Here is a 24,689-nt window from a genome sequence, read left to right as displayed (position 1 = left end):
GGTCCTGTTGTGTTTCTGGTCACTGCTCCTTGGATGCTGATGGTGGGTGATGCAGCAATGGCAATGCCGTAGAACCTCAAGGGTTGGTGGTTAGACTCGGGGATGTCTGATACTTTTGTTGGGTAACTTTTACTTACCAGCTATTATCCCATGCTCGAATGGTATTTCAGACTGGCCTTAATATATAGGCAGCAGCTGGTGGTCAGTTATGGGGAAGATGGGGATGTAAACAAGACCTTGATTTTGCTGGAAAACTTTGATATCCATGGAGCCCAGAGGCAGAGAATGCTCAGTGTTTCATCCTGAGAAATTAATTCTTGGGAGATTTGTAAGGTTAGGCCTGTTGCAGGATTAATGGCCCCAATAATCATAATGTGGATGGTAGCACTGCATTGAAGAAAGCAAAGTAGAAAGTGGGTTCCTTTTATTCAATATGTTTCACTTCTGTTCATTATTTGCAATGTTTTGGGTGTTTTAAGTGGTTTTAACTAGCATAGATTTTCATTTAAGAAATGAGTTTTAACATTAAAAATTACTGCTTCATTTGTATTATCCTTTAAATGTTACTTCTCATCTTTGATAGCTGTCAGTTGGCTTTGTTGGCTGTCAAAGCTTTCAGGAAGTGGGACTTATGAGTCATTGGAGAAACCCCTACTGCTGGACTCTGGGATGTTTTGGGCCTTTGCATCTGGATCATGGGAAGTTAAGGCTTATGGTGTCTGAGGGAATTAGGCTCATTATCGAGAGACTAGCTATTTTAAGGATGTCTAATATATGCCAGGTAGAGATCGGAGGGCAGTCATTGGCAAGAAGAGACAAGGAGTCTTCATTGTGTTTTAAAATAACATGTAGTCACCTTATTTGGAATTTTAATTTGCAACTGTTAATATCCTACCAAGGTCTCCATTCTCTATCACTTCAAACGTGGCCCAAACAACCTTCTCCTCAATAACGATGTTCTTCATTTCTAAGACAGAGTGAGTCAGTTCTCCAGCAGACATTGTCGGAGATACCTGTAAACCATAGTGTAAAAAAAGGCCTTAATTGCAAACTCAAACACACAGAGCTGTCAAAATGGTTATACAGTGAAAGTAGCTGACATGTTAGGTATAAATTATTCCAAAACAAGATAACTGATTTGATAAATATGCAGTAGATAAATGTTACGTCTGAACTTCCAAAACTTCTGTAATTCAAACAGCAATTCTGATCTTGCACCATTTTCAAACCAGCTGAGATAATTCAGTAAAATCCATTTCTTTAAAAAGATTTTCTTATTGACAGAAAGGTGGCACAAAATGCTGAAAAAAAGCCCATGGCATTATCTGAAGTTAACACAGCAAACATCCTACCATCATCCATCACAATGTAAGCATACATTAACTGGTCTGTCTCTTCGTGGCTTTGGTTTGCGTAAAATGGCTGCTACATTTACCTGTGAAATGTCTTATTTCAAAGCAGCTTATTTCATTTTGTGAGTATTTGTGACAGATCTGCCAGATCTTAGTGTAAATCAAAAGGAACAAATATCAATGCAAATGAGGTAGAAAATAAGCTGTACAATATTAATGACAGGAGTAATGGTCCTTTAATCTCTCAATACCATCTTCCATAGTGGAACAATGGAAACAAAATTCTAAGAGGATGCCTATTATGTAATAGCTAAATTGAGAAGCATCCTGAAAAAGCTGAGGTAATTTTTCCCCCCCCAAACAAAGCAACTTGGCCTGATCTAATATTTCAATTTTCTATTTCAATTCAAACTACTAATGATCTTCAATTCTGAATTCTTCAGAGTTAATTTCTAACTCTGCAGAGTTAGCCAAAGACTATGTAAATTTATGCACAGGTTATGAAAGGGGAACTCTCTGTACTAAAATGTTACTGAAATGTTTTTGGCGATAGGGTACAGTAATGTTGCATTAATACAATGTGATTACTACATGGTTATGTTATTTTCATCATGTCATACCTTGCACTCAGCTCCAAAGAGCATATACGACATGAACACCAATCCCTGGAAAATGCCATGAATCATCTTCCTCCAGTTCAAAAACACAATGATTCGCACAACTCTATGTTGCCTGTTAATTAGCCAACTTTATATCCAAGCTGTCAATGCCCTTATATGCCATGTACTTCAACTTTGCTGATAAATCTGTTAAATAGCACCTAATCATAAACCTTCTGGAAGTCCATGTATACCAATATCAATTGCATTATCTTCATCAACTCTATCTAGTAACTCATCAAAAATCTCATATACTGTTAACACGATTTGACTTTAACGAATATTGAGACAGCTTAGTATTAATGACGTAGGAACAGCAACCTGGAAATTGCGCTTTCAAATCATAAAATAGTCAACTGTCAACTGAATTCAGTCTCATTGTTTGTAGACTGGCATCTGATTAGAGTCATAGACGTATACAGCACAGAAGCAGATCCTTCAGCACAACTCGCTCATGCTGACCAAGGTGTCTTCCTGAGCTGGTCCCATTTGCCTGCATTTGGTCCACATTCCTTCTAAACCTTTCATATCCATGTACCTGTCCAAACATCTTTTAAAATATGTAACTTTATCCACCTCTACAATTCCTCTGGCAGCTCGTTCCATATACCCACCACCTTTTGTGTGAAAAATTTGCCTCTCAGGTCCCCTTTACATCTTACCCCTCTCACCCTAAACCTACACCCTCTAGCTTTGGACTCTCCTACCCTGGGAAAAATACTGTGACTATCCATCTTATCTATGCCTTTCATGATTTTACAAACTGTGGCTCGTGAAAACTGATGGATTGTAATAATCCATTGACTTTTGAGATACGAGTTTAAAAATCATACTAAGGACGTCTTAAAAATATGGGAAGCTACTATCAGTAAATGTGACATGAACTAGTCAGATTATTGCAGATACTGAAGTGTTTGGAGAAAGAAGGCCACGTCTTTGTGCCTGACCACAATGGAATTCCAAAACGACACGGTTGACTTTTGCTGCCCTCTGAAAGGGCGAAGAAAGGGAACCAAATTTGTGTCAAACTGCTACTGAGTGGTTTGAGCTGTGGCCTCGTACCATCACTTGATGTGGAACGAGGAACAAATACCAGCCTAATCCTTGAAACATACTGAAAATATCATTTTCAAAGAAAAGGTGTTACTGATGGAAAGTAAGAACAATATTCTGAATTATGGGACCATTTATACACATCCAAAAATTTTTACTAGTTTCTAATCAAAAATCTTCTGTTATCAAAATTTGGGGACAATGAGGAAGCTTTTGTTGTCCATTTATTTTGTATAACTGTAAACACTTATCAGCTATACCTAAATAACCAACTTAGTATCAACGTTATGAACATAAGGATTGAGAGATGCAGGACTGAATCACCATACTCCGCCTGTGTCTGCCTAATTAGGGAGGAAGTCTGAATAATCAGCTGGGGTTGCAGTAAGCACACACACTCCACTTAACTTTAATGTGCTCATGAAATGTATCTATGGAAACCAAGCTATACAACCAGTTTTGGACCAACAGTGGGTGCATGAAGATAGTTTACACGGCTGCTTTAAAATTGAAGTTAACTCCATGAAAACTATGTGCATATCAAAAAGTACTGGGGATGAGGGTGCAATATTTGACTGATTATACTGAATATTTCATACATGAAGCAAATGCTTACCCTTATGATGAAGCAACAGTCAGCCTCCTTCTTCTCCAGGTATACTTCAAGGATGAGATCGCCAGCTTGTGCAATCTAAAGGAAACAATTTCCAGAACACTTTACATTCTCATAGCAGTATCAAATACTTATACTGACAGTTTTACATTTGGAATATGCAAGAGGCAAAAGACCAGTCTTCTTCTGTTCTGAGTTTTGTCTCAATAAAATAAAGATAGGACCCATTGAGGGGTTTGTGGAAACACTGAACCACCGCAAAAGGCATCATATACAAAATAAATACTGATCCAAGCTGTGCTTTGTGCCATCCAACGAAAGGAACAACTGGATTTATACAGTGTACTGTATTTAGCTTAGCTAAAATATCCTAAGGCACCTCACATGAGCTTAAAAAATGAACCTTTACACTGGGCCACCTGAGGAGGTATTAGAATAAATGGCCAAAAACTTGGTTAAGGAGGTAGAATTTAAGAAGCATCTCAGAGGTAGGCAGGTGCAAATGCTTAGCTAGTGAAATCCAGAGCCACAGGTCTTTGAACTGCTGCTGTGATTAATATTAGGATGACAATGAGGAATACAGGCATCTTGGAGGGATGTAGAATTAGAGGATATTACAGAGAAAGGGTGAGGACAAGATCATGGGGGGATCTGAAGAAGGTGAAAGTTTTAAAGTTCGAAGAATTGCTTAACTGGGTGCCAGTGTAGGTCAGTGACCGCTGATTCATGGCATAGTGTGCAGAGTTTTGTATAATCCTATATTTACAGAGATAGGGCAGGAGGGTATATCTAATGTCCATATCTATCCTTAATACTCTGAAGCACAATACAGAATTGAGTTGACAGTAATGGAGTAGCTTTTGTGATTTTGAACTGGCACTGCTAGCAAATTTAAACTACCAAGTTTAGAAATTTCCACTGTCCTATACGTCTATTGTATAGGACAGTGGAAACTCAGGCAAGGGGAGCAGATATCCTTAATCAGGGTGGTACAGTGGGACAGCTGTTAAAGCTGGTACCTCACAGCCCCAGAGACCCCTACTCGATACTGACCTGTACGTGTGGAGTTTGCACATTCTCCCTGTGAACCTGTGGGTTTCCCAGAGGTATTCCAGTTACCTCCCACATCCCAAAGATGTGCTATTAGGTTAACGGGACACCGTAAGTTATCCCTAGTGAAGGTGGGTGGCCATGGGAGGAAGGGGGAGGGGTTGGGAAGTTTGTGGACATGAGAGAGATTAGGTTACAGGGAAATAAAATAAATAGGCAAAAGGAATAAAGGGATTGCTCTGTGACCTGACAAGGACTCAATGGGCTGAATGGTCTCCTTGTTTATTGTAAGGAAATATGATCTCATCACTCCTTCCTTTTGGGATAAGGTCAGTAAAAGGCTGGCATGACCATTCTAATTCACTGCACTGAGATCCAGAACATACACATTAGCAGCCACAGTTAAGGGTACTAGATTTCTCTTCCAAATAGCACATCAGTAACAAATATCATAGCTCCTATGGTAATAAAATAGATTGTCATGTCCAGTGGAAACTAAATAATCTGAGCTGTCACTGAGAAGAAAAATTCCACGGTTGAAAAGAATTATGCCACCCCAAAATAAAAGCTCTGAACTTGCTTCCAGAGCAAAACCATTGTGCAAACAAACATTTAATTAAAAATTCCAGTCAATTAGTCGGTCAGAGAGTGGTTATGTAATTAATACTGCCCTTTTATAAAGCATCACCTAATTAAACTATAAAAGACTCTTATTCTAATTAAATTAAAGTTTAGCAATTAATGACAAAGCTGTAATTCCGTTGTTAAAAGTTATTAAAATGTGCATTTCCTGGACTGATTAAAAACGTGCAACGTATATAGATGAATTAAATGTATACTCTTTCATCTCAAAGCAATTAAGCTAATTGTAAACGCAGGCAATGAATACACATGAATTTTTGTTTGGAGAATCTTTGTTCTTGAGCACGTGTGACATTGGCAAGGCCACATTTATTATCAATCCCCAATTGTCATAATAGTGGTGATTGGCAACTTTTTGGAATTATTATAGCATTTGTGGTGATAGGTTTTCCACTTGGTATTTGGCAGAGGATTCAAGAATCTTGAAGGTGAAGATGAAGTTACAATTGTACATGATGAAGTCAGGGATGACGTGAAACTAAGACGTGAACTGCACATGATGGTACCTCCATGACACATCACTCGTTCTCTGTTAGAGGTTATGGGCTGAGAGGTGCCTTCAAAATACGCTTGGTGAACTACTGGGTGCAATATACACACACCATAAAACACTGGTAGTATGGGGGGGGAGGTATTCAGTACAGTAGCAGGTATAGTCAATCATCTGGCCAGCTCTATCCTGAATGGTGCAAAGTAATGAGTATTTCATTATACATCTTAACTTGCTCTTCTTCTCAAACAGATAAGATTTCTTTAGTCACATGTACATCAAAACACACAGTGAAGTCCATCACTTTTGCGTGGTGTTCTGGGGGCAGCCTGCAAGAGTCGCCATGCTTCCAGCGCCAACATAGCATGCCCACAACTTCCTAACCTGTACATCTTTGGAATGTGGGAGGAAACCAGAGCACCCGGAGGAAACCCACACAGTCATGGGGAGGACGTACAAACTCCTTACAGACAGTGGCTGGAATTGAACCCAGGTCACTGGTGCTGTAATAGTGTTACGCTAACCGTTACACTACCGTGCCTGCCCAGCATTCTCTCAGGATTGAGGTAGACTTGTTTCCACTCAAGTTCTGTGGGTGCCAAGGTGGCTGCTGAGACCAATATGGGATCCACAGATTCTGCTACACATGAGATGGGAGGTGCTTAAGTGGTTGCATGGGTGGATAGTTTGGGAGGTGATGTGCTCTTACCACCGTTTAACGCTGGGCTTTTGTGTGCTCCTGACAAAGAATTGCAAGTTTCTCAATATTCTTCTGATTGCTCCTTCTCTATTTTGATTAGTCACAGACCAGGAAATCCCCCAAGTTGGTGGGAATGTTCCAGTTTTTCCAAGACAGTTTTAAGAATATCCTTAAGTTGTTTCCTTTTTCTACCTAGTAATCTTTTACAATAACCAAGCTCAGAATAGACCACGCGTTTCTGAAGTTTGGTGTTGGGTATATAAGTAATATGACCTGGCAACAGGGGTTCACTGAGCATAATTAGGGCCTCATCTGGGCCGATGTGGCAGGCCACTGGGAGGAGGCAGTTGAAAAGAACTCTTTTGACTTTCCGGAGAAACAAGAAATTCTGCAGATGGTGGAATCTGGAGCGATACATAAAAAGTGCTGGAGGAACTCAGCAGGTCAGTGACTTTCCCTATGGCTTATAGCAGGAGATTCCTCTGTAGATACCACACTCCCATTTTTTCTGCACAATTATGGTGTCTCAGAGACCCTTTGGCATGTTCTCCTCTTTCTAGATAAGGGGTTTGAGGATATGAATCTGTGACTGGTCCCTCTCCACCATATTTTAGAATTGCAGCAGAGATACCACTTACTCCAGAAGTTTTATTGCTTCTCTGTCGACATTTTGCCTTTTTGACTTCTCATGGGTCTGTGGGCATTGCAGAAGGTGGATGAGAAAGTTTGCTGTGAGATGGAGTCAAGGACACTTGTGTTAAGGACAGAGTCACGGTTGAGGACTCCTTCGAAGTGCCTCTTCCCGCAGGTTTTCACTGGGTGTCTTCCTTGGTACAGACACTTTGTTTATAGCTCTCAGTGGGCCAGTCCTTCAGTGCTTAAGCTGCAGATGGTCTTGACAGGGCTGAAGAATCCGTGCACGTCATGGTTATGGATGAATTGTTGTACCTTCTGTGCCCTTTCCACCCACCATCTGTTCCTTAGTTGGACTTTGGTCTTCAGGCATCAATGGAGCTGTTTCTTTTCCTGAGGAGTTTCCGATCTAAGAACACTTGTGTTGATAGTTATTAACTACTGGATCTCCTGGTCATTCTCATCAAATCAGTCCTGGTTCCTCCTGATAGAGAAGGCAGGAGGTTGCCCCTGGCTGGTGGATGTGACAGAGGCCGGATTACCCTACTGGCGTGAGGACAAACGGATGCCCACCCCTGGTAGGGATGCACCAGGATTCAACCAACCAACCACAGCATTCTAGGGAACTCAGCACTGTCAGCCTCCAGCAATACATAGTGGGTAACTGCTATCCCCAGAGTCTCCAACATGGCCCAGGAGGGCTCCTTACCAGACTGCGGGCCTGAGACAGTGAAGCCCTGTGACCAGGGGAGACGCCAGTCACAGGAACCATCAGGCAAGGTGCCAGGTGTCCAATGAGTTCAGGCAGCACCAGGTGGCCACATTAAAGCTTACTCAAGGTTTTGACCCATTATGGACAACAAACTTTTTCCTGAGGCTTCCAGAGGGAGGGAGGATATGGGGAGAACATTGGGATTGGGGAGAGGTAGAGATCCAGAGGTGGGGAGAGTTGCCAAGAGAAAAGAGAGAGGATGGGAGCCAAAAGACCACAAGATATAGGAGCAGGTGGGCTATTGGGCCCATTAACCATTCAATCATGGCTGATTTTTTTTCTAACCCCATTGTCCCACCTTCTCCCCATAACCCTTAACCCCCTTACCAATCAAGAACCCATCAATCTCTGCCTTAAATACGCCCAATGATGTGGCCTCCACAGCCCTCTGTGGCAATGGATTCCACAGGTTCACCACCATCTGGCTGAAGAAATTCCTCATCTCAGTTCTAAAAGGATGAACCTTTATCCTGAGACTGTGTCCTCAGATCCTAGACTTTCCTTCTAATGGAAGCAACCTCTCCACATCCACTCTGTCCAGGTTTTTCAGGAGATTCATTCTTGTGAGTCTCCTCTGGACCCTCGCCAGGGCCAGCACATCTTTCCTTAACTACAGGGCCCAAAATTGCTCACAATATTCCAAATGCAGTCTGACCAATGCCTTATGAAGCCTCAGCAGTACATCCTTGCTTTTATATTTTAGTGCTCTTGAAATGAATGCTAACATTGCATTTGCCTTCCTTACTAGCAACAAAGCCCAACCCATTGAAGGAATAAGTGGACTGTGGCAGGGGAGGAAATAGGGGGAGGGTGGTGGGGAGTAAGGATTAAAGGGAGAGGCACTGAGAGAGGGTCGGAGATGGTGAGCAGGACAGACTATGCAGAGTCATTGATGTGGGTCACTTGTTGCAAAGTACCTCATGTCTGCCTGAATAGGGTATATTCTGTGGTTAACTTTCAACAGTGCTTCCCCCAAGTGGTACTAAACAAGAGTAAAAAAAGAGTTGATAACAGAAGATGCAAGAGGCAAAGAGAGAAGGAAGGAGTTCTTAGTAATAGATGCGAGAAAAATGGGTTTGAAACCACATTAAAATGCAATGATGCAGTTCCTTTTAATTCTTGAACTTACAAACCGATTCAAAGTTTGAGACACTAGTCCAGAAAAACCATAACTGCACCATAACTGTCATGAGCATTAGCATTCTGTAAAGCTCAGCAATTGATTATTGTGCATCGTGTCAACGTCCAGTGATTCTCAAAAAGCAGAACACATAAGTTGACATCTGACCAGTATGTCTACAATTCTCCTTTAAATAAATTTCACAAAGATCTATAAAATATGCAGCATGGCTTTAAATATTCAAAGCATGTAAAAAGATCTCTGATTTGAACATCTTTAATCTTGATCTTAAACATCTTAAAATACTTAAAGCTAAATACTGCAGAGGCAGGAACATACCTGTGTGTCTTTCCAAGTTGTGATGAAGCTATTTTCAATCTCCATCTGTTTTACTTGGTCTTCATTAACCTATTCCAAACAAAACACAGAAACATTCATCAAAAAGTAAAAAGATATGATAAAGATCTGAAGTTGTCAAATTAAATAATATAACCAATTAATTTGTTCTATGATGAACAACGTAGATAACTGGATGGAGTATTGCTAATCTATATTTAGCCAGGGAGAATTAACAATTAAATTATCCACTTGTCTTGTTTATCTGACCTTCATACTTTTAGAAATCGTTTTTTAAAAAAAGCATTTTTTCAGTTATTTTGGGAAAAGTTACATGCAAGATTTCAGGACAAATTAGTGAAACATTTGCTGGGAGAAAACTGGAGAATCTAGGAAAAAGAACAGAGGGAAAAATCCCAACAAGATTAAATTCTGCACTGGGGGAATAGGATTGCTCTGGGAGCTGACATGGACTTGATGGTCCAAAAGGCTCCCTTCTACCTCAAAGAAATATGAAACTATAAGAAATAGACTATGGCTTATCAGCACTTTACCCGGGTTTATTCCATACCCCTCGAAACCACTACCAGTCAAAAAGTAGTGGATGCAACTGTTCTTCATAATTTAACCCTTTATGCTTGGGTATAATCCTTCTGAATCTGTCTTATACATTTTCCAGTATCATTAGCTCTACTCTGAGATTCAATATGCAAAACTGAAAGCAGCAACACAGATGCTGGTTTACCCAAGGCTCTGGATTATGGGAATGTTATTTCCATCACTGTTTTCAGACTGTCACTGTGTATGACCAAGAGATGTTCAGGCAGTTGAAGAAGAGCCTTTCAAGGGAATAGTGGATTAACATTTAAACCAGAGAATATATACTGGTGTTTATAAAGATGATTTCTACTAAGATATAATTATGTAATGTGATTACATGGAACATTATTACAACAGCACTGGTTAACCAATTTTGGACAAGAAGTGGGTATTGAGGGGCTTCTCTCTCATGGAAATGTAAATTACTTAAGTTATTAATTCATTATAATATGTTTTTATGTCTTGATTTTATCCACAATTCTGCAAGGTTACCTGCTTAGACAACAACTATTTTGGGATCTCAATTTCAGTTTAAAAAAACATTTCAAATATACTTTAATACTTTATTTGATCTAGAAAAGCAAGGAACATATTATGTATTTATTGTTCTCCAGTTAATTTGTGAAACATTCAAGATGCAAGCTCTTCTAATTGACTCATTTTTTATATCAATAAATATTACAGAAATTATTAAGTCTACTGATTTGGAGCAACAGTAAGTTACACTAATGAAGAACCCCCTTACATTTTAGAATAAAAAGTATATACTTACACCAAAGAGTTGCACATATAAATTGATAAGATCCTCTATAACATTCACTTCTTGTTTAGTTTGACCTTCTGTTTGGAATAAGTAGGGTGAAAACACTTGGGACAAACTGTGTGTGTTCATCTGATTCATCTCTGAACATTTCTGTACTCTGTAGGAGGGAAAGGAGTGATTTAGCACACATACAACACAACTGCCAAAATGACTCATTACTATACTGGTGTTGTACAAAACCACAGTGTCCTTATAACTCAGGTACAATACTTGCATCATTCTTTTTTCATTATTATGTAACACACAGCCATTGTGGTGTCACATAGTACATTACACTGGCCCATTTTTAAATGGAGGATGATCATTGTGGTACCACAAATACCCACAGCACCCTTGGCACTACTGGTATCTGGGGTACCAGCCAATATGAACAGTTACATTGCTCCTCGAGATTTCCTCAATCCGGCCAGATCTGCTACCTTGCCAGTAAATGGAAGAGCGAATCTAGTCTCAGGCAAGGATATTTAGGAGACAAAAGAGAGAGCAGATGCTGGAATCTGGAGCAACACACAACATGCTGGAGGAACTCAACGGGTTAGGCAGGATCCATGGAGAGAAATGCACAGTCAATGTTTCGCCTTGAGGCCCTTAATCTGGACTGAAAGATAGAGGGGAGATAGCCAGTATAAAAAGGTGGAGGGAAGGGGTGGAGCAAGAACTAGCAAGTGATAGGTGGATCCAAGTGAGGAGGGGTGGTAGGCAGATGGGGGGAGTGGAAACAGCGCCAGAAGCTGGGAGGTGATAGGTGGAAGCGACAAAGGGCCGAAGATGGTGGAATGTGATAGGAGAGGAAGGTGGAGCGTGGAATCAAGTGAGGGAGGTGGGGGAGAGGAACCAGTGGGAGGAGTGCATGGGTGATGGGCAGATGGAGAAGGGAAAAGAAACGGGGTGATGGGGCTGGGGTGAGTGTAGGAAGAACTGGGTAGGTCAAGAGGAAGGTCAAACACTCTTGCTTGTCCTGACTCACAGCAGTCCTCCGAATACAAGTCCTCCCCGATTCTGACAGAGCTTCGTTCCTGAAAACTGTTCATAACTTGAACGGTTTAAGTCGGAAATGCGGCTGCCCGGCAATATATTTACATCAAAACAGAGGTCAACCAAGGGCAACATTTAGATAAACCAGGGCATTTAAATCAACCATTAAGATTTCTCTGGAAGATGCATTGGTATTGCTGAGAACCAAGTTCCAACACAGCAGAAGATGTTTGCAGCCCCATAGCAACCAGCAAACCCATTCCACCAGCCTCCCAAATGCTTGCTTGTATGTATGGGCTATCCCGAAATTGGGCATCCGTAACCTGGGGGGGGGGGGGGGGGGGGTGGGGGGATGGTGGTGATCTTCAATTATTACACTCAGATTCCAATTACATCATTGGAAAGAAATCTACCTTTTCCTTTTGGAAAGACTCTGCTGCCTTTTGTCTGTGTCCTGCTCAAACGAGTTTGTAAAAGATCAGGACACAGTTGGATCACAATAGGTAACTGACTGCTCCCCATTAAATTCCCCAGCTGTCTTCTGCTGAAGCGTGTTGTAGTCAGGGCCAGAACTTCAGTTACAAATATCCACATTGCATGGGTCTTATAATTCTGTTAGACTTGAATTTTATCATCACCGCTGTTTTGACAGGCTGAGTTTATGCAGAAAGAGAATAAGCAAAACGTGAGACATGCTGGACTTCACTAAATCAGATAATGTGACTTCGGGTAACTTCCAACAAACTGCATGAGGAATTGAACATCATTACAATTGCTACTACAGCAATAAGTGCAATAGCCTTGGGTTGTCAGAGAAACTGAATATTCTGGTCTTTTTGTCCCTGTGGGCCTGGGGGAGAAGAAAACAAGTTCTGCAGAGCAGCAAGACTCTAATAACCAAGAGAAGCTCCAGAATGGGGCTGGAAGCTGGAAAAGCTTTTTCTGATTTTTACAGCAGCAAGTGACCTCTCCTGAACCACAAATATTACCTAGCAGCTAAAAAAAAGTGTTCATGCAGCTGTTGAAATGTATATCTGTCTGAAACGTCTAAACACATACTGGAATTGAGACTTTTAAAAGATGCGCTAATGCAGTGAGTAAGTGTAGAAAGATGGATACTAAGAGGCCCAGTTTACTTAAAGGTCCAGTTTAAGGGGCTCAGCTCCCATGGCTGAACAATGGGAACACTTTGGACCTCCAGGTCTTGAAGGGCCAGCTAGTGGCAATTATTTGCCCAATTTCATTCTGTGTCCCTTCCTTGCCTCATCCTGCCACCTTCTCATGACTGGCCCCTATAAGCAGGCCTGATAAACAACTGCAGCTCACCAGTAACTAATGAGACGGGTGGATCAATTTGCTGTGGTGCTGGAACTGTTTTCATTGTAAGTGTGGCCCCATTTGGCTTGATCTAACTTCTAAAAATGAAGAATTTCTTCATTTATCGACTGAGTATTTAATAAAGACTAGTCTGTGAACTGCAGTAAACTGTATGGTAATATGAGATTATTCATCAATTCCAGAGTTTATAGCTAAAAACATTTTTGGAGGTATCTTCAGCCCATTATTTCACAAATAAATAATTACTTCATCTAATAATTGTGACATCTGTACCATTGAAAGGAACTTCAATAAAAGTGGACTATATTAAACTTTCTATCCCACTAATGTGAAAATATTCAGATTAGTTGCAGCTTTTATGACAGATTTTAAAGTGGCTGGATATTTAAAAGTAATTTTTATAACATATGTATGTATGATAAATGTAGTTTCTGCAAAATATAAATCTACATGTTTGTTACATCCATCTTGGTAACTTCCTCATTTAGTACAGAGTTCTGGACAACTTACATTCCCATGCAATCTTAATGTAGTATCTGATGCTTAAATATATTTGCTTGCACAATATGATGTACAGAAGAAAAATGATACATATTACAGAAAATAAAAACTAAAATACATAAGATCAACCTGGAATAAAAGAGCAATAATTGTTTTCATTAATGGCACTAAAATAATTATTTGCAAAGGAAGTGAAAAAAATAAATCTTATTCTCCCTCGAATTTAGATTTGCTTGAAAAAAATGTGCAAAAATATGTAACAGTGCCCTCTGTCTTCTTCAGCAAAACATACGTAAAGGAAATGTACATGCTCCTATACTATTATCATTCCATATCCTGCAAGATTTATCTGACTTTTTATATTTGAGGTGAATGATATCACTGTTGCGAATGAAAATTGTTTTCCCTTTTGCACTCAGTCTCAACATCAACCATTCTAAGGTCAAGAAATTTATGAGCGAAATACCTAGAGAAGCTTCTCATGTACTGACCCCAAAAAAACAATCATTTTAGATTGTATCCTAAAATTGCAACGTGAATGTATTTCCTATGTCAGCTGTCCTAGAAATCTCCAAGAGATTACAGTCCCAAATTAATATTTGGTTAACAGTTAAGCAAATCAATATTAATATCACTTAGGACCTTTCATGCTAATTGAGAGAAAAGACATCTCCCAACAGTAATAGGTGTATTCAACTTCAGTTTCAAGAGATAGATTGTGCCAGCCCTCCGTTTCATCCATTCCCTGCTGTCACATTACAATATTTTTTTGTTTGCAGTGAACAGATCATATCAGTAAAAAAATAACTACTTGCGTGACATTCTTTGGAAGTTGATTAACAATTCAATGCAAAGGGTGAATTGAATTTGTACCCCCTGCTATTCTGGGGAAACTGACAGTAATTATAAGGGTTTATTAGAATGAATCACTTGGAGCCAGAAAAATTCAATGCATTATTTATACTCCCTGATGTGTAGAGTGCAGCTAGCATCAGTGCAATTAGTTGACATGGCATGCACACTAAAAATACACACACACACTTCCATGTCTTTTGTAGTACGGCCTTGCTGTATTAAAAAATGAACTGACGTCTACAGGATAGGGTACATGGTGGAATCAGGAGACTGGCAGGGGATGAGGTGGTAGTAGTAGAAAGAGTTAAATAGGGGTAAATCAGCTTTCTGCCCCTCTCCACCCACCTGCCCACACATACACACAGGACTAACTTGGCAAGGGGAAAGATAAAATCAAGCTGAACATTTACCCACTCCTACTCCTGCCTGGCTTGATCTTCCACACCTTATCTTAATTTTCATCCCTACAGACAAGGCAGTAGATCCTAAAGCTCAAACTCTAAGTCTCTGTATTGTTTGGCCAGGGAAACACAGCAAGATGAAAAACACCAGCTTAGCTTTGTGATAGTGTTGTAGCACATTTAGCCTGGGTCACGAAGTAAAAGATCAACTGAAGTTCATTCCCCACTTTAATTTGTTACCAGTGACACAGAATGAAGTCAATGGAAAAAACAGAAAAGTACAAAAAAAACAGCAATTTTTTGTACAATATTAGTAGCACTTCCTAGTCAATTTCAGTTCAGCAGCAAAGCACTTTCTGTCTTAGCAGTGTGAGGGGATCCAATTATTTCATAACAATCTTATAAAGAAAGTTAGAATGGAAAATAAATGTAATATATTTTCAGCTTGTTCTCTAGGTCTTGCTGTATGTAGACATGGACTACTTCATTTGTTTGAGTGCGCAAATGGAATTGAAAATTGCGCAAACGGAATTGAAAATTGCGCAAACATGTGGATATTAATGAAGCAGATAAAGATGGTTGGGCCTTGGACACTGCACAGAGGGGCACCTGCAGTGATGTCCTAGGCCTGTGATTATTACAACCTCAACAATCTTCTTTTATGTAAAGTATGATTCAACCATTGGTTTACCCCTTGATTCCCCATGACTGCAGTTTTACCAGGGCTTTTTGATGTCACACACAGTCAAATGCACTATCGAGGACCCTCACCATCTGGGACATGACCCTTTCTCATTACTACCATCAGGGAGAAGGTATAGGAGCCTGAAGACCCACACTCAAGGATTCAGAAATAGTTTCTTCCTCTCCACTATCAGATTTCTGAACAGCCCATGTACCCATGTACCCTCGTTATTCCTTTCTTTTGCAGCATTTATTTTTGTGCTTTATAGTAACTTTGTCTTTGCACTTTACTGCTGCTGCAAAACAACAAACTTCACATAATCTAAGTCAGTGATAATAAATCTGATTCTGATGTGAAGGACAGACACTTTCACCTCACCTCTTCAATCTACCTCTTCGCTTCACGTTTGGACTCAAAAAAACTCAAGGCTTTGATGAGATCTGGAGCTGAATGTGGTCTTGGCAAAACCCAAACTATCCATCAAGCAAGTAAGTTATTGGTGAGCTTGATAGCATTGTCAATGACCCCTTCTAAAACTTTGCTGATGACTAATGGTAGATTAATTGGGCAGTAATCAGCCAAATTGGATTTGTCCTGCTTTTTGTGAACAGGTTACACCTGGGCAATTTTCTACATTGTCGGATCGATACCAGGATTGTAACAGTAATGGAATAGTTCTGGAAAGCAGGTCTTCAGTACCACAGTTGGGATATTGTCTGGTCCCATAGGCATTGTTGCATCCAGTACTCTGCACTATAATACCAAAAATTAAAACTCAAATTTTGTTTTGCAGACTTCCTTCAGTTTCTTTTCCCAAGTCCCTTCCAACATGCCATTCTCCACTGATAGATCTGGCAAAAGGCATTCCTCCCAAAGAAAGGGAAGGACAGGTAGACACATGGATACAAGTTATTTTTCTCTCATTCCCAAACAACAAAGGCAGGATTGTGCAGCTAAATACCTTGGCATGCCTGAGTTCCGATGCTGTTAGATGAAGGTTCTCAATTCTCTTATTTTGGAATTGCTAGAGCTTGTAATAATTTAGCAGCAATTTACTGTTTTGTAATCAGTATACAGCTTTTTGAATCTGTAATTACTATTTAATGGGACTTCACCGAGCATTGTAAGCCTCACAAAGGAGTACAAAAGCAAAGGATGAAACTGCTTTCACACATTCATTACTAGAAGGTGAATTTATATTTTGTTTGTGATAATAGATTGGGAATTTCAATTATGCAAAATGAAGTTCCATGCTAGCTAACAGAAAGAGACAGTAGCCAGCTCCATTACTTATTATAGAAACTATTGGTGGTCCCAATGGCTATATTGTATTAAAAGAAAACATAGTTACATTGACTGTGCTGAAGTCACCAACAGCAACTTCAGGTTTTTCTTTTCCCAGTAGGTCCCTTCTTTGTACTAATGAAACAAATTGGGCAATTATTTTCCAAAAATCAGATTTGAGAATATTAATTAAGTTACCAGAACATTTATAGGATACTTCCACAGTTTGAGTGCTTGCAATCTCAAATACATTGCACTAATAACCTCTCTATTTGGATAACTCGACATACAGCCAGAGATAAGGGAAAAAGTTCTGCTCCACCAGAATATAGATGTTAATTACTTTTACTCAATTTATCAATTATCCACAAAGCATGCAAGTAAATAAAGTTCTTCAGGAAATATAAATTAGTAGCATAATAACACAAGGAATTTAAAATAACTGAAGGGTACAATGGGATAATTCTATTAAATGATACTTGATCAGTTACAAACTGTGCAATAAAACAGATTACATGCTACATAATAGATACAATGAGCTTTAAAAATAAGGACACAAAATACTCAGCACAAAAAAAACCACCACAAAGCTCTGGTCAAACTAAAGATTTTGAATTTCTTCTTCAGTCAACATCATAATATAAACACCTTTAGGAGTTATACAGCACAGATATAGGCCCTTTGGCCCAACTCGTCCAAGTTGCCTACCTGAGTGAGTTCTATTTGCCTGCGTTTGGCCCTTATCCCCCTAAACCTTTCCAATCCAGGAACCCGTCTAAATGCCTTTTAGACATTGTAATTGCACCCGCATCTACCACTTCCTCTGGCAGCTCATTCCATTTAGCCACCACACTCTGTGTGAAATTGTTGCCCTTCAGTCCTCTTTAAATCTTTCCCTTCTCACCTTAAACCCATGCCCTCTAGTTTTAGACTCTCCTACCCTGGGAAAAAGACAGTGACCGTCCACCTTATCTATGCCCTTCATGATTTCATATACCTCTATAAGGTCGCCCGTCAGCCTCCTACGCTCCAGGGGATAAAAAGCCTTAGCCTATCCAGTTTCTCCTTATAACTCCAGTACCAGTAACATCTTTGTGAAACGTTGCTGCACCCTTTCCAGCTTAAGGACATCCTTCTTATAGCTAGGTGACCAAAACTGCACATAATATTCCAAGTGTGGTCTCACAAAGTTCTTGTACAGCCTGTAACATGACGACCCAACTCTTGTCCTCAATGCCTTAACTGCTGAAGGCAAACATGCCATATACCTTCTTCACTACCCTATCTACCTGTGTCACCATTTCAGGTAGTCCGGGTGGCGAAGAACTTAGTTTGGCACTTTTGGAGAAAAGTCAGGATAAAAAATGTGGCCCCAGATCCTCTTCAATCTTGGTTTGAGGAGGGAACATGACATTGGAAAGCAGTGGTTGGAGAAATATAGCTTAGACACAAATTTTTTAAAAACTTCCACATGGATTATTAAATAATGCACGAGATGATTACCACCATTTCCCTTCTCCTGGTCACACAGCCCACAGGGACTGTATCAATGAGCCCTGAATGGAGAGGAATTTTAAAATGTCAACATATGTCTTTAGCCCTGACTGCTCTATCAGGACTTATTGAATGACCGCAATAGCAAAGCAATTACTCAGAGAGGATGAGAACAGAAGTAACTGAGGGTATGTCAACTCAGAGGCACGACTTGTTAAAGATGGAAAAGGCCAAGGAGCAAACTGCCCACCAAACACATTGCCTTCAGAATAATAAATTAAAACAAAATTCAACTGGTAGTGTAAGATAGTACTAATATTTCCAGCATAATTACAGTATAGCTTAAAAGGCCACTCCCTCCTCCCTGACAAAGAACAATAATTCAGTGCAATGTATTAAAATGACTTACTTTGTCACAGATGCGATTTGTTACACATTTGACGAAATTGAACTATTCATTATCAAATTTAAAAAATTATAGCATTTTGGAAAAGTGTAAGTTATTTTGAGAATATCCCTAAAGTGTTACAAGACCAGCAAAGATGTCAAAGAAACAACTCAGTGAAGAGTGAGTAAATTAGGAAATGTGAAATTGCAACTCAGTTAATTGGAAACATTTGGTATACTATTCCTCAGAGGCATAAATGAGTAATATTTCTGAATTAGAAACCAACAGGCCTAGAAACATAATTAGAGATGGTGCAATTATCTAAAAACCAGCAAAATTCAACAAGATTCTCAAATGTTTAAACCTAGGGTTCAATTTAAAATAGAGGTAAAGCATAAACAAAAGTGCAAGTTCTCTGATTCCGATTTGGTGTGAATTTTGAGGAAAAATTGAAAAGGGAGATTTGGCATTCTGCACCCAGAATCCCTGCAAGCTATAACTAATGTATAGGTTACAAGCAGTACATATCCCTTTAAAGCAAAAATAAAACAAGAAAAATGTGATGTAGCCATGGTTATCGAGAGAAGTGAAAGATAGTCTTAACTCAAAAGAATGGGCTTAAAATGTTGCCATTAAAAGCATAGGGAAAACTTCAGAATTCAGCAGAGGAGGACCAAGGCATTAATGAGGAAAGGGAAATAAGAAGAAGAATTTGGCTTATGAGAAACACCAAAATGGAGAGCAAGGGCTTGTACAGGAATGTAAGCCAAAAAAGATGAGCAAAAGTTAATCAAGGTTAATTTCAAATGGAAATGGGAGAAATTACTTTGGAGAATAAGGACATGGCAGAGAACTTAATCAAATATTTTGTATTTGTCTTCATGGAAGAAGACACTGAAAACCTCCTGGATAAAGTGAAGGGATACAGGTCTAGTGTAATTGTGGATCTCAAAGAAATCAGCACAAGTAAAACACTAGTATTTGAGAAATGAACGGGACAGAAATGTGGTAAATTGCCTGGACCTGATGACTGGCATCCAAGGAACAGTGGTCTTCATCTAAAATTATGTAGATTCTACAATGGCTCTCACAGATCAGATCAAGGAAGAAGACAGAAAACAAGCAATGATAGGCCAGTTAGCCTGACATCAATAATTGGGAAAATGCTGGAATTTATTACTAAGAAAGTGGCAACAGAGCCCTTGGAAAATAATGATGGTCTTGGGCAGAATCATAATAGATTTATAAGAGAAAAATCATGTTTCATAAATCTCTTCAATTTTTGCTTCAGTTTTAAATGGCAGAATACATAAGAGCAAAGCAGTTGATGCGGTCCATTTGGATTTTCAGCGGGCCTTGGTAAGGTACCACAAAGAGATTACTAAACAAAATTTACATGTATGGTATGAGTGATACACTGGCATGGATTGAGGACAGAGAAAACAGAGCAAGAAATAAACGGGCCATTTTCAGGTAGATGTGACCAGTGGGGTGGGGGAAATCACAGGGATTGGTGCTGGGACCTTAGTTACTCACAATGTATATCACTGATTTGGATAAGGGGAGCAAGTGTAATATGGCCAAGTTTGCTGATGATACAAAGATTGGTATGGCAGAATGAGTTGTGAGGAGGATGCCGGGAAGCTTCTGGGGTGAAGGACAACTTTACTGAATGGGCAAGGACACAGTAGATTGTACATAATGCAAGGTCATCCACTTTTTAAATGGTGAGAAATTGTAAGGTGTTAGTGTTCAGAGCGACTTGGGTGTCATTGTACATGAAAGTTAATGTGCAGGTTCAACAAGCAATTCAGAAGGCAAACAGTATGTTGGCCTTTACTACAAGAGGATTTAAGTACATGGAACATTACAGCACAGTACAGGCCCTTCGGCCCATGATATTGTGCCAACATTTTATCCTGCTCTAAGATCGATCTAACCCTTCCCTCCCACATAGCCCTCCATTTTTCTATCATTCATGTGGTTATCTAAGAGTCTCTTAAATGTCCCTAATGCATCTGCCTCCACCACCTCTGCCAGCAGTGCGTTCCATGTGCCCACCACCCTCTGTGTAAAAAAAACTTACCCCTGACATTCCCCCTAATACCTTCCTTAAAATTATGTCCTCTCGTGTTAGCCATTTTCACCCTGGGAAAAAGTCTGTGATTGTCCACTTGAGTAGAGGCATCTTCCTCTAATTATAAGGAACCCTGGTGAGACCACATTGGAAATATTAAACACAGATCTGGAGTTCCTACCTAAAGAATTATATTTTAGTGACAGAGGGAGCACAGTGAAAGTTCACCAGATGATTCCTGGAATAGCAGATTTGTCGTATGAGAAAATTAGGTCTATATTCGCTGAAGTTTATAAAAATGAGTGGTGATCTCAATGAAACATACAAAATTCTCAAGAGCCTTGGAAGGATGTAAGCAGAGTTGATCTCTCCCTTAGCTGCAGTGTCTTGAACCTGGGGCACACTCCCAAATAAGGGGTTGGCCACTCAGGACAGAGAAAAGAAGGAACTTCTTCACCAATGGGGCTGTGGAAGAGTTCAGTTGCTGAGTAGATTCAAGACGATGATTGACAGATGTTCAGATAAGGGAATAATAGTTAGTGGAGGAAAGTGGTGCTGATATAAAAAATCATCCATGATCTTATTGAATTGTGGAGCAGGCACGAGGGCCCAATTACTGTATCCCTGTTCCCACTTCTTTCTAGAATTTCCCTGGAAAGGCATGCTAGATGGATGCCCTCCCACTGCTAAGTTCTGTAGAGTATCCCACGCTCAAGTACACTACAGATACTTCAACTGTAAGTCCCTAAATGGACGATTTTTTTTTTGTTTGAGGACAGGATCAGGCTTTGTCATATTTGACTGAGAAAGTAGGTGGCATGAATAGTACGTTCGCAGATGACACCGAAATTGGTGGTGTGCTGGACAGTGAAGAAGGTTGTCTATGGTTCTAGGTCAACTGGGAAAGTAGGCAAAAGGATGGCAGATGGAACTTAACTCTGACAAGTGCAAAGTGATGCATTTTGGGAAGTTAAACCAGGGCAGGACAAACAGTAAATAACAGGGCCCTGAGGAGTGTTGTAGAACAGAGATGCCTCAGGGTACAAGTACAGAGTTCCCTGAAAGTTGCGACACAGGTAGACAAGGGAACAGAGAAGGTGTATGGCATGCTTGCCATCATCAGATGAGGCATTAAGTACAATAGTTGGGATGTTATGTTACATCTGTACAAGATATTAGTGAGACAGCACCTGGAATATAGTGTGGAGTTCTGGTCACCACACCATCGGAAGGATGTGATTAAGCTAGAGAGAGTGCAGAAAAGATTCACAAGGATGTTGCTTGGGGCTAGAGTTATGGGGATAGAATGGATAGGCTGGAACTATTTTCCCTGGAGAGGAGGCCGAAGGGTGACCTTATTATAAAATCATGAAGGGCATAGATAAGGTGGATGGTCACAGTCTTTTCCCCAGGATAGAGGAATCTAAAACTGGAGGGCATAGGTTTAAGGTGAGAGGGGAAAGATTTGAAGGGGAGCTGAGGGGCATGTTTTCACAAGAGGGTGGTGGTATATGGAAAGTGCTGTCAGAGGAAGCAGTAGAGGTAGATACAATTACAATGTTTAAAAGACTTTTGGACAGGTTCACGAATAGGAGAGGTTTAGAGGGATACGGTCCAAACGCAGGCAGATGAGACTAGCTCAAGGCACCTTGGTCATTAAGGACGAGTTGGGGCGAAAGGCCTGTTATCATGCTGATAACTCTATTACTATGGTTGTGATGATTTCCAGAAAATAAATGCCCCTTCACAATTATCTAGGTGCACCCATGGATCAGGTGTCAAAGGTTTCTAATATTCAGGAATCCATGTCCAGCCTTGGTGACAAGAGAGGAGAGAAAAATTGAAAATAAAACTGAATAAAGCTCTCCAGATGATTTCAATGAGATTTGACATTTCACATTGGAACAAAGGGCAGTGCACCACTTCAGAAATGTCGGTTTTGGGCTCAGCTAGGAAGCTTCTCCATGGATCATTTTCCATTCCTGGACACTCATCTGTACATGATAATATTCTATTTCTGCCCTGACTGAGTATTCCCTGAAGAAATGGAATTTGATGAATTGTGGAGACTGTGTCGTGACTCAACCAGTGACACTGGGAATAAGTGAAGCCCATGTAAATTACATAAAGAACCCAAGTCTTCAGATTCTGCAGATTATCTTTCAAAGAACTGTGCCTTGTACGTGAACAAACTGTTTAAATTACTGATCTGATATTACCTGATAACCATTGCATGATTTTATTGGAAAGTACTTTCAAAATCATGCCTATTTCTCAGATGAACAGTTCTTCACCATGTATATTCATTTAGGACATGGCTAAGCATAACTATGGATAATAACAGCAGATACTGTTCCTGCTGAAAGCTCCAGAAATACTAATTTCACACACCTGTAGAGGTGACCAATCAGTGCGGCAAGAGTAATCCGGTTGACACGTGGTAATGTTTTTATTAACATCCTGTACTTTTCCAGTCGTTCTGTTCCATCTTGCACATCTGGGGACAAAAGATCGCATAGGTTAAGCACAGGTAGAAGCTCACAAATAGGCAATACATCACATGGACTCAAAATGACGGGACTGAGTAACTATATATTACAATGCTGATTACTACAGTGGCCTCTTCCTGCTATAATATTACACATCACCTTCATGAGCACAACTCATTATGGAGTGGAGCCCCTACTGACACAAGTTAACAGGGTGGTGAGATTGTGTATTTTCTTGCAGGGCTCCAGCTGGACTCATTTTAATGAGATTATAAGCGCTTTATGGCATGGAAGATTCTGCTTACAGAATTCTGCAGGGAGTTAATTTCCACTTTCCCCTTAATAAACAAAACTTTTATGCAATTCAGCTTTCAGTGAATTCATTCAGCAGCTCACTTGCACACATGAAATACCTTTGCACTCTGGGGCTTTATGATTTATGGAACTCATTGCGATTTGTGGTTTGGGGTTTGTATCGCACATTATTACAACCTTTCATAAAATTACATACTTAAAATATCTAGGAGAAACATGCAAAAATAAATTCATGATATATTTGGTTTAGAAAGTGAAATGCAATTTAAATACTTAAATTGGGCTGAAAATGTACATAAACATTTGCTGCAGTGAAAGCAGTTAAAATACGTGGAGGACCTGATAGGAAGAAAGAGGCATGTTACTCAGAAAAAGAACGCAGGTGGAGGATACACGATTTGTTAAATAGAATTTCGAGAATAGCTTAAATAATTTTGCTTGATATTTAAATGAGTAAAATTGCACATTGAAAGATGAACTTTTGTTTCTTGACTTATCCAACTTTTAGGAAATGTTGGAACACGTATTGATATTTCTTTGTCAGAAGAAGCTGTGGTGCTGGCAGAGTTGTATGACATTTGTAGAAAAAAAATGCTGCTTTGCATCAGCAAAACTTTAATTAGTGTATATCAGCTGACATAATAGAAACAGTATTTGTGCTCCAGAACGAGCTGTGCCTTGAGCCAAGCTTCAGTACAGTTACAACACTGACATCTACCTGACAACATGGAAAATTGCCCAGGGTTTTCCTAACCACAGAAAGCAGGAAACATCCAATCCTGCCAATCACTGTTATATCACCATAGTGATGGAAGGCATCTTTGACAGTGCTATAAAACGGCACTTATTCATCAATAAGATGCTCAACAACGTTCATTTGGGTCCTGCCAGGACCACTAGGCTCCAAACCTCACTACAAATTTTGAAATTTTGAATTCTAGATGTAAGATGAGAGTTATTTCTTCTGCCATTCAACAAAGAGTTACCAAACAACCTTAATAAAACTGAAGCCACTGGGGATAAGAGGGGAAAATGCTGTAACAG

The 24,689-nt window shown here is 39.8% G+C and overlaps 1 protein-coding gene across 4 annotated transcripts in view; it reads right to left on the bottom strand.

The window, feature by feature from the left end:
- The window catches only part of arap2 (ArfGAP with RhoGAP domain, ankyrin repeat and PH domain 2), a 286,956-nt gene that overhangs the window by 43,874 nt on the left and 218,393 nt on the right, over positions 1-24,689 (bottom strand). For all 4 annotated transcript variants that reach the window (XM_052039500.1, XM_052039491.1, XM_052039508.1 and 1 more), the window contains 5 exons: positions 23,233-23,338; positions 10,793-10,940; positions 9,424-9,492; positions 3,681-3,755; positions 896-1,013 (listed from right to left, as the gene is read on the bottom strand). In XM_052039500.1, the coding sequence (XP_051895460.1) occupies positions 896-1,013; positions 3,681-3,755; positions 9,424-9,492; positions 10,793-10,940; positions 23,233-23,338 (516 nt within the window). The remainder of the gene's footprint in view (positions 1-895; positions 1,014-3,680; positions 3,756-9,423; positions 9,493-10,792; positions 10,941-23,232; positions 23,339-24,689) is intronic.

This window comes from Pristis pectinata, chromosome 2, assembly GCF_009764475.1.
Source record: "Pristis pectinata isolate sPriPec2 chromosome 2, sPriPec2.1.pri, whole genome shotgun sequence".
Classification (NCBI taxonomy): Eukaryota; Metazoa; Chordata; class Chondrichthyes; order Rhinopristiformes; family Pristidae; genus Pristis; species Pristis pectinata.
The sequence above is the reverse complement of the archived record's forward strand: the minus strand, read 5'-3'. Positions and strand labels throughout refer to the sequence as shown.